This window comes from Chelonia mydas, chromosome 13, assembly GCF_015237465.2.
Source record: "Chelonia mydas isolate rCheMyd1 chromosome 13, rCheMyd1.pri.v2, whole genome shotgun sequence".
In the NCBI taxonomy this organism is placed as follows: Eukaryota; Metazoa; Chordata; order Testudines; family Cheloniidae; genus Chelonia; species Chelonia mydas.
This window is the reverse complement of record NC_051253.2, coordinates 39,337,278-39,351,274: the sequence shown is the minus strand read 5'-3', so window position 1 is coordinate 39,351,274 and position 13,997 is coordinate 39,337,278. Positions and strand designations below refer to the sequence as shown.

The 13,997-nt window shown below is 50.3% G+C and overlaps 2 gene segments (V, D, J or C); both read left to right on the top strand.

Moving 5' to 3' along the window:
* The first annotated feature begins 361 nt into the window (after positions 1-361).
* Positions 362-1,936, top strand: LOC122462789. The segment is given in 2 exon segments: positions 362-732; positions 942-1,936. Coding segments are annotated over 2 exon segments (372 nt in total).
* A 722-nt stretch (positions 1,937-2,658) lies between these two features.
* LOC114020634 lies at positions 2,659-13,066 on the top strand. The segment is given in 2 exon segments: positions 2,659-2,837; positions 12,161-13,066. Coding segments are annotated over 2 exon segments (348 nt in total).
* Positions 13,067-13,997: the final 931 nt, after the last annotated feature.

Sequence of the window (13,997 nt, the reverse complement as noted above, 5' to 3'; positions counted from 1 at the left end):
CTTGCTTCGGGGCCCACAGATATTACCGGAAAACCCTCCAATGAAATGCCTAATTAATTAATTAATCAATCCCATTCTGCTCTAATAATCTCCCACAATTTAGCGGGAATTCAGGGTAAATTAGTACTTCACTGGGAGTACCTGACAACACCCGCTTTTTGCAAATCATCCGTGTATGCTGCAGAGACGAACTCTCTTGGGAAAGAGTGTGTGTATATGTGTGTGCGTGTGTGTGTGTGTGTGTGTGAGAGAGAGAGAGAGAGAGAGAGAGGGAGAGAGAGAGAGAGAGAGAGGTTTTGTGTTGAACACTTCTACAGTTTCCCGGTCGAGGGCGCTGCAGTCCAAGCAGGAGCGATCCGTGTAGACACGCTGACCCATGGGTCTATTTCACTCCTGGGCTTTTTCATGCCGTCTAGCTCCCATGTCATCCCTCTGAGCCCGCCTCCTGGCAGACACAGGACAGTTGCCAAGCAGAGACACTGAGAGAGAGGTTTATGTGATTGGCACCAGGAGTGACCCATCCCAACATCCAGCATCATCATCACTGCATGCGTTTCTCTCCCTTGGGTTTGCAGCTGTAGGAAAAAAGGACCGAGCTTCTGTCCCCGTGAATGTCTTCGGGGCTGGAGAGAGAGACAAGGGGCTGATCCTTGCAGAAGAGCAGAGACACCCAGAGTTTTCGGAGGATGGGAAAAATCTGGGGATCACCGGTTGTGCTGCTTCTTGTTTTGAGTAAGATCTCGTGTTTCCAATATCCATCCACCTAACCCGATACACCCCTGTCCCGCTCTCTCCCCTGCTGCATTCCCTCGTCCTAGCTGTTTTAAACAGGCATGGCAGTCCCAGGAAGGATGGGGTTCGGGGAGAGGCAATTTACCCCTAATGTTCCTTAGACATTTAATACCCACGAACTTAATTCCCTGTCTGGTTTTCTTTCCCAGGTGCCCCAGGCAGAGCCGAGATCCGGCAGCCGGTCTCAGCAGAAGCTTTGGAGGGAGCTGAACTGAACCTCACCTGCTCTCACCCCTCAGCCAGCAGTGATAATATAGCCTGGTACCGGCAGTTTCCAAACCGAGGACCCGAATTTATAGTGACTGGATTCAGGGAAACCGCTCACAGCCCCGACCCAGAGGGAACTTTGCACATCTCCAAGGATAAAGAAAACAGCACCTTCGCCCTGCGCAGGGTGCGGCTGGCAGACGCAGCGGTGTATTACTGTGCTCGGAGAGACACAGTGGGACAGCCAGGGGCGGCCCCCGTACAATAAATCCCCTACTCCAGGGCTGGGTGCTAGTGTGTGTCCGTGGGGAGGGAGACAAGAGAGAGGAGAAGGGCAAACTAAGAAGCCAGAAAGGAGGAAGAGAACATTTAAGCGGGGTGGGTTCCAAAGAAGTCGAGAGACAGACGAAGTTCAGCGGTATTTGGGCGCCTAACTCCCCCAGGCTCCTTGGGAAATCCGAATCTAGGGCCTGCGCCAGAAACAGCTTAAGGCAAAGGACAGACTCATATTGACGTCAATGTATTTTGGGGGACGCTGGGAGTTTCCCTGTCACATGGAACCTTCATTGGTTTATTCTACCCAGTTATCTATTCATCCTTCCCCATATATACCCATCCATCCTGCCCCATACATACCCATCTATCTATCCATCCGCCCCATACATACCCATCTATCTAGCCATCCTTCTCAATATATACCCATCCATCCTGCCCCATATATACCCATCCATCCTGCCCCATACATACCCATCTATCTATGCATCCGTCCCCATACATACCCGTCCATCCTTCTCCATATATACCCATCTATCTATCCATCCATCCATCATCATTTTTATAATGTCCCCCGGCACCCTGGTATATTAGCAACTAAATCCTGTAGGCAAACCATGTAAAATAGCCTCGTCTGTTAAAATAAGGTACTACCAATCTCTCCTTCCTTACGACACCCTACAGGGATTGGCTGCTCCTTAAATGTGAGAAAGTTGGATGTTTTGGCAGACTTGTAAGACAACCCAATTCAGAAAAAAAGATGAAGCAGGTTTAAAGGCGAAACCAGGAAAGTAACCACCATAGGCCCAGGGACTTCGATGTTTGTGTGATGTGGGGTCGATAGACGGACCCACAGACAGATAAACCTTGACTCTAATTGCATCTGTGAAGTGACCACAGATATTGCTGGGGAAAGTGTAACAAATCAGATTCTGCAAAACAACCCCCGCCCGCAAGTAGCGAGTATTCGGTCAAAGGTAACAGGGTTTCAGGTCACCGCCTGGCAACGCCCGCCTCTTGCACTTGATCGTGAACTCTGCGGCGGGGATGAACTCTCTGGGCACGTGACAATACCGGCCGCTTTCTCTCTGGGTCTCACCAGAGCCCGTTTGGTCGCCGGAGGGCGCTGCATGGAAGCCAAATAATCCGCACAAAGCAGCCTCGGGAAGGTCTATTTCACCGCGCGGCTTTTCATTAAATCCACCTTGTCCTGTCCCCGCCGGAGCCCGCCCCCGGACAGACGCAGTGAGCCGTCTTGGAGCCCCAGGTGAAGGGCAGATGCAGAGAACAGCAGAGAGACACGCGGGGGGGGGGGTGTTTATGGGGCAGGCCCCAAGGGTCACGCACAGCTCGAGTTCCAGCAGTAGCATCTCCGCGGGTTGTTCGGGGCCCCCCACTCGCCACACTCCGTCTCTCTTTGGCTTGTGGCTGCGGGGAAAGGGCGGAGCCTCCCTCTCGCTGACTCCCACAGGGCTCAGACAGAGAGAAGGGGCTGGGACGCAGCTATTCCGCCGTGAAGATGGGAACGATCCCGGGCTCAGGGATTGTGCTGATTTTTGTTCTGAGTGAGGTTCCCGTTTCCCCACCTCTCTCTCTTTCTCCATTTCTCTCTTTCTCTGTCTAGCTCCATCTGTCCCAACACACACCCCGACTTTCTCTCTCTCAATCTGACCTGACCATCCACCCTTCGCCTCTGTGTTCCGTCATCCTCTCTCCCTAGCTCTGGTAACACCCGTGACAGCCACAAGAGCAGGGTGAGCGCAGGGGACAGGGAATGAACCCACAGAGCCCCGAAGACGCTTCATGTCCGCTAACTTAATTCTCTTTCTGGTTTCCTCTCCTAGTGGCCCCGGGGAGAGCCGACATCCAGCAGCCGGGCTTTGCAGAAGGTTTGGAGGGAGCGGAACTGAACCTCACCTGCTCTCACCCCTCAGTCACGGCCAGTGAATACATATTTTGGTACCGGCAGTTCCTGAACAGAGGACCTGAATTTATAGTTTCTGGATTCCGGGGAACCATTGATAGCCCCGACCCCGAGGGAGCCTTGCACATCTCTGGGGACAGAAAGTCCAGCACCCTGGCCCTACGCAGAGCGAGGCTGGCAGACGCAGCGGTGTATCACTGTGCTCTGAGAGACACACTGTGACAACCAGCGGCTGCCCCTGTACGATAAATATGGTATTTGGGGCTGTGTGTGTAGGCGGGCGGGGGGTGGGGGTGGGGGAATGTGGGATGTGCTTCCATGTGGAGGAGGGGCGAGGGGCGAGCAGGGAAGAGTAGAGTTCACTAAAATATTTGGGGCAAAATTTACCAAGGTATCTGCGCACCTAACTATTTACCTAGGCGACTAGTTGAGATTTGAAACTTTGGAAAAGGTCTAAGAAAAATCGTCTTCGGAGAGAAATCAGAAGCCCAGTAAAAGGCATGGCCCAAAGAAACCAAAAAACCCGTCTCACTCCAGCTGCAAGGACAATATCTTGAAAGATGGATAGCTAGACAGTAAAACACCGTCCTTGCACCTGGCCACAAATATTACTGGGAAAAAATAATTTATTCTCTAATTCGTTAGCAAATCCCATTCTGCTTGAATAATCTCCCACGATTTAGCGGGAATTCAGCGTAAATAAGTAAGTCACTGGGGCCGCCTGATATCACCCGCCTTTTGCAAATCATCCAAGTATGCGACCTATGGAGCTATTTCACCCCTTGGGTTTTTCATGCAGACTCTCCTGTCGGACACAATGAGGCATTCTGCAGCTTGGCAGCTCAGCTGAAGGGCAGTTGGCAAAGAGAGAGCGGGGTGGGGTTTATGTGGTTGGCACCAGGAGTGACCTATCCCAAAATCCAGCACCAGCATCACTGCATGCGTTTCTCTCTCTCTCTCTCTCTCTCTCTCCTGGGTTTGCAGCTGTAGGAAAAAAGGACAGAGCCTCTGTCCCAGTGACTGTCTTCGGGGCTGGAGAGAGAGACAAGGGGCTGATCCCTGCAAAAGAGCACAGGCACCCAGATTTTTGGGAGGATGGAAAAAATCTGGGGATCAGCGATTGTGCTGCTTCTTGTTTTCAGTAAGATTTCGTGTTTCCAATATCCATCCACCGAACCCGATACACCCCGGTCCCGCCCCCTTCCCTGCTGCATTCTCTCTTCCTACTACTAGATCCTTTCATGGATTGAGAACTGATTAAAAGACAGGGAACAAAGGGTAGGAATAAATGGCAAATTTTCAGAATGGAGAGGGGTAACTAGTGGTGTTCCTCAAGGGTCAGTCCTAGGACCAATCCTATTCAACTTCTTTATAAATGATCTGGAGAAAGGGGTAAACAGTGAGGTGGCAAAGTTTGCAGATGATATTAAACTGCTCAGGATACTTAAGACCAAAGCAGACTGTGAAGAACTTCAAAAAGATCTCACAAAACTAAGTGATTGGGCAACAAAATGGCAAATGAAATTTAATGTGGATAAATATAAAGTAATGCACACTGGAAAAAATAACCCCAACTCTACATACAATGTGATGGGGGTTAATTTAGCTACAACTAATCAGGAGAAAGATCTTGGAGTCATCGTGGATAGTTCTCTGAAGGCATCCAAGCAGTGCTCAGTGGCAGTCAAAAAAGCAAACGGGATGTTAGGAATCATTAAAAAAGGGATAGAGAATAAGATGGAGAATATCTTATTGTCCTTACATAAATCCATGGTACACCCACATCTTGAATACTGTGTACAGTGTGGTCCCCTCATCTCAAAAAAGATATACTGGCATTAGAAAACGTTCAGAAAAGGGCAACTAAAATGATTAGGGGTTTGGAACTGGTCCCATATGAGGAGAGATTAAAGAGGCTAGGACTTTTCAGCTTGGAAAAGAGGAGACTAAGGGGGGATATGATAGAGGCCTATAAAATCATGAGTGGTGTGGAGAAAGTGAATAATGAAAAGTTATTTACTTGTTCCCATAATATAAGAACTAGGGGCCACCAAATGAAATTAATGGGAAGCAGGTTTAAAACAAATAAAAGGAAGTTTTTCTTTACTGAGCTCACTGTCAACCTGTGGAACTCCTTGCCTGAGGAGGTTGTGAAGGGTAGGACTATAACAGGGTTTAAAAGAGAACTGGATAAATTCATGGAGGTTAAGTCCATTAATGGCTATTAGCCAGGATGGGTAAGGAATGGTGTCCCTAGCTTCTGTTTTGTCAGAGGGTGGATATGGATTCATAGAATCATAGAATATCAGAGTTGGAAGGGACCTCAGGAGGTCATCTAGTCCAACCCCCGATGGCAGGAGAGAGATCACTGATCATTACCTGTTAGGTTCATTTCCTCTAGGGCACCTGGCACTGGCCACTGTCAGTAGACGGGATACTGGGCTGGATGGACCATTGGTCTGACCCAGTATGGCCATTCTTATGTTCTGATGTACTAGCTGTTTTAAACAGGCATGGCAGTGGCAGGAAGGATGGGGCTCAGGGAGATGGAATTTACCCCTGAAGTTGCTTAGAAATTTAATATCCAATGACTTAATTCTCTGTCTGTTTTTCTTTCCCAGTCTCCCAGTGCAGAGGGGGTGGGGGCGGGGGACCATTGCTGCACAAAGGCTAGCCACATAGGGGCCAGGGAAGAAGCCACAGGCTTGGAGAAGATCCTCTCCTGATTCCCTGCTCACCCTCAGCAGCATTATCTTCCATAATGACCACCTTCTGTTGAAAGTGGGGGGACAGGAATGATTATCAGGCCCACCCTACAGTGCTGGCTCTCCCCAAGTGCCCAAGAGCCATGTGCCCAGTGTACAGCAGGGTCTGGGAACAGTGATTTACCCTGCCCCTGCAGCTACTCACCATTCTGGGGGTCTTGTGGCTCATGTGTGCTTGCCTGGGGTCAGCGAGTTAGTGACAGGAGTGTGAGTGCTGGCTGTGTTTTAAAGCACTGAAACAGTGTTGTCTGTGTTGCAAACAATACTGCTTCTGTAAAATGTCGCATTAAACTTCACAGAGATGACCTTGGGAGCACAGCCACCCTCTTTGTTATCGGCGGCAGAACGGTTGGGAAGAATTAGGAAGCGTCCAAGAAGAACTAAGGACGACTTTCTGCATGAGGTTATGATGCACTCCACCACTGAGAAAAAGGAACGGAAGGAGTGGAGGGACAGCAAGAAGAGGGAACGAAAGGACAACATGGCACACCAGAAAGAAGCCACGGAGCAGCTCTTAACAGTTATGGAGCCCCAAGCAGACATGCTCCAGGCGATATTAGCTCTTCAAACCGAGCAGCTCCGTGCCCGCCCTCCCCTGCAGCCGCTGTCGCAAAGCTCTTCCCCGTGCACCCCCACCCCACCCACACCACCAACACACTCTTATCAACCTCCTGGCTCCACTCTCTACCCACAGCATTCCACTCCTCCCTCCTCACGGTCCAGCCCTATGGACTCCCACTACCCACTGCACTCAGCATCCGTCCCTCTGCAGTTTGGCCCTGCTGAAGTACAGCACCTGCTGCATCGTACTCCAGAGGAGAAGGCTGGGTATGATCCCTGGGCATGCACAAATCTGTAGCTGTCCCGGGACACCTTCTCCTCTTGAGACCTTCCCTTCCCCAATCCCCCCTCCCACTCCCAGCTGATGAATTTTTTCATTTGACTCGCTCCTCCGATTGTTGTCTTTTAATAAAAGAATTGTGTTTGTTTGAAAGCAATCTTTATTCTATTAACTGAAAGCACAGAGATCTCTGCAAAGCAACATACAGTTATGTTAAGGTCCCTTCTTGCATCATGTGCCCCAGTCACCTCCTAGCATTACAAGCACTGCAATCCCTAGCATAGCAACAAATATTAGTGGCTTTCAGCTTCAAACTGCTGCCTCAAGGCATCCCTGATCCTCATGGCCCCAAGCTGTGCCCTCTAATAGCCCTGGTCTCTGGTTGTTCAAACTCTGCCTCCAGGCTCTGATCCTCTGCGGTCCAGCCCTGAGTGAAGCTTTCACCCTTCCCTTCACAAATATTATGGTGCCATACAGCTATAAGCATAGGAATATTGTCATCGGCCATGTCCAGCTTCCCATACAGGCATCACCAGCAGGCTTTTAAAAGGCCAAAAGCACTCTCCACAGTCATTCTGCACTTGCTCAGCCTGTTGTTGAACTGCTCCTTGCTGCTGTCAAGTTGCCCCATGTCTGGCTTCATGAGCCATGGCATTAAGGGGTAGGCGGGGTCTCCCAGGATCACAATGGGCATTTCGACTTCCCCTACGGTGATCTTCTGGTCCGGGAAGAAAGAACCCGCTTGCAGTTTCTTGAACAGGCCAGTGTTCCGAAAGATGCGTGTGTCATGCACCTTTCCGGACCAGCTAAATCCAAGGAAATCCTCTGTTGTGTGTTCACACTGTCAGATGCCTGCGCAATAGCGTGTTCACACTTGTGGCACTATTCGGAGCGGTGCACTCTGGGTAGCTGTCCCACAAAGCACCTCTTTCTCTTTTGCCGCTAAGACTTGTGGGAACGCGGAAGGGGTCGTGTCCCAATGCATTGCATAATTGCTACTGTGGAAGAAAAATGCAGTCTTCACTCTTAGGTTGTTTGCAACAAGTCAGAGACAATTTATTCTCAAGCAATTGCAAGGGGGAGAGTGCGCACGGACAGGGATTCCCCCTTCCTAGGCAGGTCTCTGCCTGATAAACAATTAGGGCAAGCATTTATACCTTTTGTTGCATACAATAATGATCAACAGCCACATCTTGTTTATACATATTCCTTCCTGATATCTTACTTTTTCTCAGCAGTTCCTGCTATAGGCTGCGATCCATTCTTATCTAACACAAGGTCAAAACAGCATCTCTTACAATTTTTCCACTCGCTTCCCACTTGCCGAGGCCCTGCCTTAAAGTCTCGAGTTATTAGAGTTAGAGTTAGCCTGACTCTTGCTCTATTCCTAAGAAAACTAAGATGTCTGCATCCAAATCCCCTTTATCCCTTTTTTTACTTCCACACTACGTATGATGCACTGACTAGCAGTGACTGTTGCTTTCCTGGGCTATGCTTGCTTTTAATTAATGCAATAAAGAATGCTTTCAAACCAAAAACAAAATTCATTTATTAAAATTTACAAAAGACAAGTTGCAGAGACACAAATGGGATCACACATGTGCACAGTGTGGCGGAAGAGTGGAGGGAGGTTGTGGTGGGGGCCCAGCACCATTACAGATTGGCATATGTCCAGGTGTTTTATGCAGCCTTTCCATCTGTAGTGCCGTGCAACCGGTGCTGCACTTCATCCGGGCTAAATTGCATAGGGATGGAGGTTGGATGCAGTGGGTAATGGTTGGAGTTTGCAGGGCTGGATGGCGAAGGTGCAGGTGTTGGAGGCAGCTGGTGGTGACAAGAAACAGGATGTTGAGCAAACTGTGTTCGTGGTGACATAGGGGTGCAAGGGAAAGAGTTTTGGGACAAGAGCTGCATGGGGTGGGGGTGGGCGTGGATCTGCTCCATACGCAGTGTTACGAGCACCTGCATCGAGTCCACTTGGTGCTCCATAATGCTTAGGAGCTTCTCCATGATTTCTTTCCGTTGATCCATGTTCTCCTTGTGGACCCTCCTCTCACTCTCCCACCACTCCCACACTTTTTGATTTTCAGCAAGGGACTGCTGCATAACTTCATGCAGAAGGTACTTCTTGCTTCTTCATGGCCGCTTCCTGAGTCTGCGCAGCCATTCAGCCTTCAGCCGTTGATAACAAGGATGGCTGGGATCTCAAGGTTGTATCTGTAAAGACAAAATGCAACATTTAACAGAGGCAGCATTGTTCACATCAGACAGAGCAATGATTCGGCCGATCTTAAAGACAAGCACAGTTCACACAATAGCACAAACTGCCTGTCCCCAGGTGAGTGCACATAACCCACAAGAGCCCCGAAATGGTGAGTAACCACTGGGACAAGGGGAACTGATTTTTCCAGGGCTGTACTGTCCCCTGGGGTCCTGTGCCTTGGGGAGAGCCAACAGCTACAGGGGGCCCCTATACTGAACACTGTCCACACATTTTCCACAGGCTGGGTTCATCCTGGAAGATATCTCACTGCTGAGGGTGACCTGGGAAGCACGGGAGGGTCTTCTGCAAGAATGCTTAGTCCTGGCCCTTATGAGGCTTGCCTGTGTGCAGCAATGGTCCCCCCCACTCATGGCACAATGGTGCGGGTATGTTACCCTTACTGGGACAAGGAGCACAGTAGCTCTGCCAAGGAACCTGCATAAGCAGATTGCCCAGCTTCTGCATGAGACTTTCGATGAGATCACGGACGCCGATTACCGTGATGTGAGAGAGCACGTCAACGCCCTATTCCGCATCTATGCATGCACACAGCCCTGACCCTTCTTTCTGCAACCCTCCTCACCCCAACAACCTGTAGCCAACTACTCCCTTCTCAAAATCAAAACTGCTTACTGGGTGCCTCCTCTGCTGTTTGCTCTTCCCCAAGCTCCGTCTGCTGTGACTGGCTACCTTCCTCCAGGCTCCTGAAAACAGCTCCTGGTTTTATGCATCTATGGATGGTGAATTGTCCTCTGGCTCTGGGCCCTCCTCCTTCTCAGTACCCTCGCTCCCACTTTCCTCCTCCTGGCTTATTGCACTCTGGGCTGGCACGGCCTCTGAAGTGCCCATGGTAGTCTTCACAATGGAGGTGGGGTCATCCCCGAGTATTGTGTCCAGCTCTTTGAAGAATTGGCAGGTCATGGGGGCAGCACTGGAATGGGAGTTTGCCTCCCATGCCTTGTGGTCAGCGTTCTGCAGCTCCTTCACTTTTACCCTGCACTGCACTGAGTCTTGGTCATGGCTCCTTTCAGTCATGACCCTTGAAATCTGTCCATAGGTATCATAATTCCTATGGCTGGAGCACAGCTGGGATTGGACAGACTCCTCTCCCTAAATGCTGATAGGTCCAGCACCTCGTCATTGCTCCATGCTGGGGATCACCTGGCGCATGGAGGCATGGTCACCTGGAAAGATGCACTGAGAGCACTCCACGGCTTGCTGAGCAAACAGGAAGGGGATTTTCAAAATTCCCAGAGAATTTAAAGGGAGGGTCTGACAGTTGCTCACCTGAGGGCAGGGCAGTAGAGTTCAAAGTGATGACCAGAGAGGCTAGAACAGGCATTGTGGGACACGTTGCGGAGGCTAATCAGAGTGCAGCAATAGACCAGGGCATCCACACTGGCACCATGGTGCTTTGGCCTGGGAGCAGCTAGCTCTATGCCTCTTGTGGAGGTGGATTACCAGGAGTGCTCCAGCTGTGCAATCCAGCCACTCTCAGTGCCTTGCCACTGTGGACACTTCACATCTGGGGCTGATTTAATGCGGTCCAACTTGCAAATGTGGACAAGGCCCTACTCTGTGGTTCTGGGTGCTAGTGTGTGTATGTGGGGTGGGAGACAAGGGGGTGCTGGAAGAAAGAAGGGAAGTGCAAACTAAGAAGCCAGAAAGGAGAAAGAGAACATTTGAGTGGGGGTGGGTTCTAAAGAAGCATAAAGAGATGTTGAAGCCAGTTCAGTGGCATTTGGGTGCCTAGCTCCCCCAGGCTCCTGTGAAAATCCGAATGTAGGGCCTGAGCCTGAGACAGCTTTATCTAATCTAATCTATCTATCTATCACTTTTATAATGTTCGTGGAATATTAGCAGCTAAATCCTGCAGGCAAACCATTTAAAATAGCCTAGTTTTTTTTTAAATAAGAAACTACTGATCTCTCCTTCCTTACCACACCACCCAGGGATTGGCTGTTCCTTCAATGTGAGAAAGTTGGACTCTTTGGCTGTATTATAAGGCAACCAAATTCGGGAAAAAAAGATGAAGCAGGTTTAAAGGTGAAACCAGGAAAGTAATTACAATATTCCCAGATATTTCGATGTTCGTGTGATGAGGGGTCGCTAGACAGACAGACGCACAGACAGATTAAATCTTATATCACCAGCCTCTAATTATATTTGTGAAGTGACCACAGATATTGCTGGGAAAAAATGACTGGCAACTTAAGTGTAACAAATCAGATTCTGCAGAACGGAATTTCCCCCAATTGAATCTAAATTAACAAGATTTCAGTTCACGCCTGGTAACGCCCGCCTTTTCCAATTGATAATGGATTCTGCAGTAGGGATTAACTCTCCTGAGAAAGTGACCGTGCAGAGTTTTGTCTCTGTAGCTCACCTCAGTGCGCCCATTTGGCCTCCAGAGGGCGCTGCAGTTGAAGTAAAATGGTCCCTATCAGCTGCCTCCAAGGTCTATTCCAGCGCTCGGCTTTTCATTAAATCCAGTTCTCCTGTCTGTCACGCCCGGAGCCCGCCCCCCGACAGGCACCGCGAGCCGTCCCCGAGCCCCAGGTGAAGGGCAGGTGCAGAGGAGAGAGACACAGAGGGAGGTGTATGCTGTTAACCCCAGGGTCACTCACAGCTGGAGTTCCAGCAGTAACGGCGCTGCAGCTTATTCCTTGCTCGCCACGCCGCAGGATCAGTCTCTCTTTGGCGCCTAGCTGCGGGAGAAGGGGGAGCCTCCCTCTCGCTGATTCCCGCAGGGCTCAGAGGGACAGAAAAGGGACTGAGAGACGCAGCTGCTCCGCCGTGAAGATGGGAACGACCCCGGGCTCAGGGATTGTGCTGATTTTTGTTCTGCGTGAGTGAGGTTCCCGTTTCCCCACCTCTCTCTCTTTCTAGCTCCATCTGCCCCGACACACACATCGACTCCCTCTCTCTCTGATTCTCGCCTCTGTGTGGTCCGTCATCCTCTCTCCCTAGCTCTTGTTAGCACCCGTGAGAGCCAGAAGAACAGGGCGCGCGTTGGTGACAGGGAGTGAACCCACAGAGTCCCCAAGACGTTTCAGGCCCGCTACTTTAATTCTGTTTCTGGTTTTCTCTCCTAGTGTCCCCGGGCAGAGCCGAGATCCAGCAGCCGGGCACCGCAGAAGGTGTGGAGGGAGCCGAGCTGAACTTCACCTGCTCTCACCCCTCAATCAAGACCAATGAGAATGTAGTTTGGTACCGGCAGTTCCCGAACCGAGGACCCGAATTTATAGTTTCTGGATTCCGGGAAACCACTCGTATCCCCGACCCCGAGGGAGCTTTGCATGTTTCTGGAGACAGAAAGTCCAGCGCCCTGGCCCTGAGCAGGGCGCGGCTGGCAGACGCAGCGGTGTATTACTGCGCTCTGGGAGACACAGTGTGACAGCCAGGGGCTGGTCCCGGACAAGAAGTATCGCACTGCGGCCTGTTGTGTGCGTAGGCGGTGGGAGGGGTGAATGTGGAGTGTGTTTCCATGAGCGGGAGGGAAGAGGGGCGATTAGGGGAGATAAAAGAGATGAATAAAAACATTTGGGGCCACATTTTCCAAGGTCTTGGTGCGCCTAACTATTTACTGAGAACTTTTCCAAAGGATCAAATCCCATTTCTCTCCTAAGAAAATCTGCTTCAGGGAGAACTGTGAAGCACAGTAAATGAAAAGAAACAGACCTTTCCCATTGCATCTGCAAGGAGGCTATTTTGATACAGAGAGAGGAATAGATAGATACAGCGTTGTTGTAGCCCCGTTGGAGGCAGGATATTAGACAGACAAGGTGGGAGAGAGAATATATTTTATTGGACCAACTTCTATTGGTAAGAGAAACAGCTACAGAAGTTGGTCCAATAAAATATATTACCTCAGACACCTTGTCTGGGAAGGTTAGAGAAGGAGAGAAGGAGACAGAGAGATGGTGAAGAGAGAGAGAGAGACAGAGAGAGATCCGGGAGAGAGATAACACACAACGCCATCCTCTCATTGCATTTGTGAAATGGACACAAATATTACTAGAAAAAAAGGACTGGTAAGTTTAGCAAATACTGTTCTGCAAACGAATTTTCCCCATACAGAAAATAAGAGCACATGGAGTCTAAATTAATAAAATTTCACTAACATCCCGGTAACACCCGCCATTTCCAGTTGGTCAGGGAATTTCTCAGGGAGCACCTCACTTGGGAAAGTCACAGTAAAAAGAACAGGAGGACCTGTGGCACCTTAGAGACTAACACATTTATTTGAGCATAAGCTTTCCTGAGCTACAGCTCACTTCATCGGATGCATTCAGTGGAAGTGAGCTGTAGCTCAGGAAAGCTTATGCTCAAATAAATGTGTTAGTGTCTAAGGTGCCACAAGTCCTCCTTTTCTTTTTGCGAATACAGACTAACACGGCTGCTACTCTGAAACCTGACACTGTAAAAAGATTTCTGAGCGGCATCTTACTACAGTTCGCGGATTGTCCCGCCAGAGGGCGCTGCAGTACAACGAAAAACGCTCCCGGGAAACCTGCCGCAAGGGTCTGTTCCCCCCCTTGGCTTTTCATTCAAGCCAGTTCCCCCCCGCCCCGCGCGGAGCCCGCCCCCCGACAGACACCGGGAGCCGCCCCCCGACAGACACCGGGAGCCGTCTTGCAGCCTCAGAGCAAGGGCAGTTGCAGTCAATAGCGGAGAGACACAGAGGGCGGTTTACGCGGTTAACCCAGGTGTCGCTCGCAGCTCGAGTTCCCGCAGTAGCCCACTGCAGGCTTTGGCTTGTAGCTGCGGGGAGAGGGCGGAGCCTCCCTCTCCCTGATTCCCACAGGGGCCAGACTGCGAGAAGAGCGGCTGGGACGCAGCTATTCCGCTGTGCACTGTTGTGCGCCAGTCTCCCCACTTGAAAAGAAGTCCCACACAGGCATCTTCCCGTTTTTTTTTTGGAAAATAACA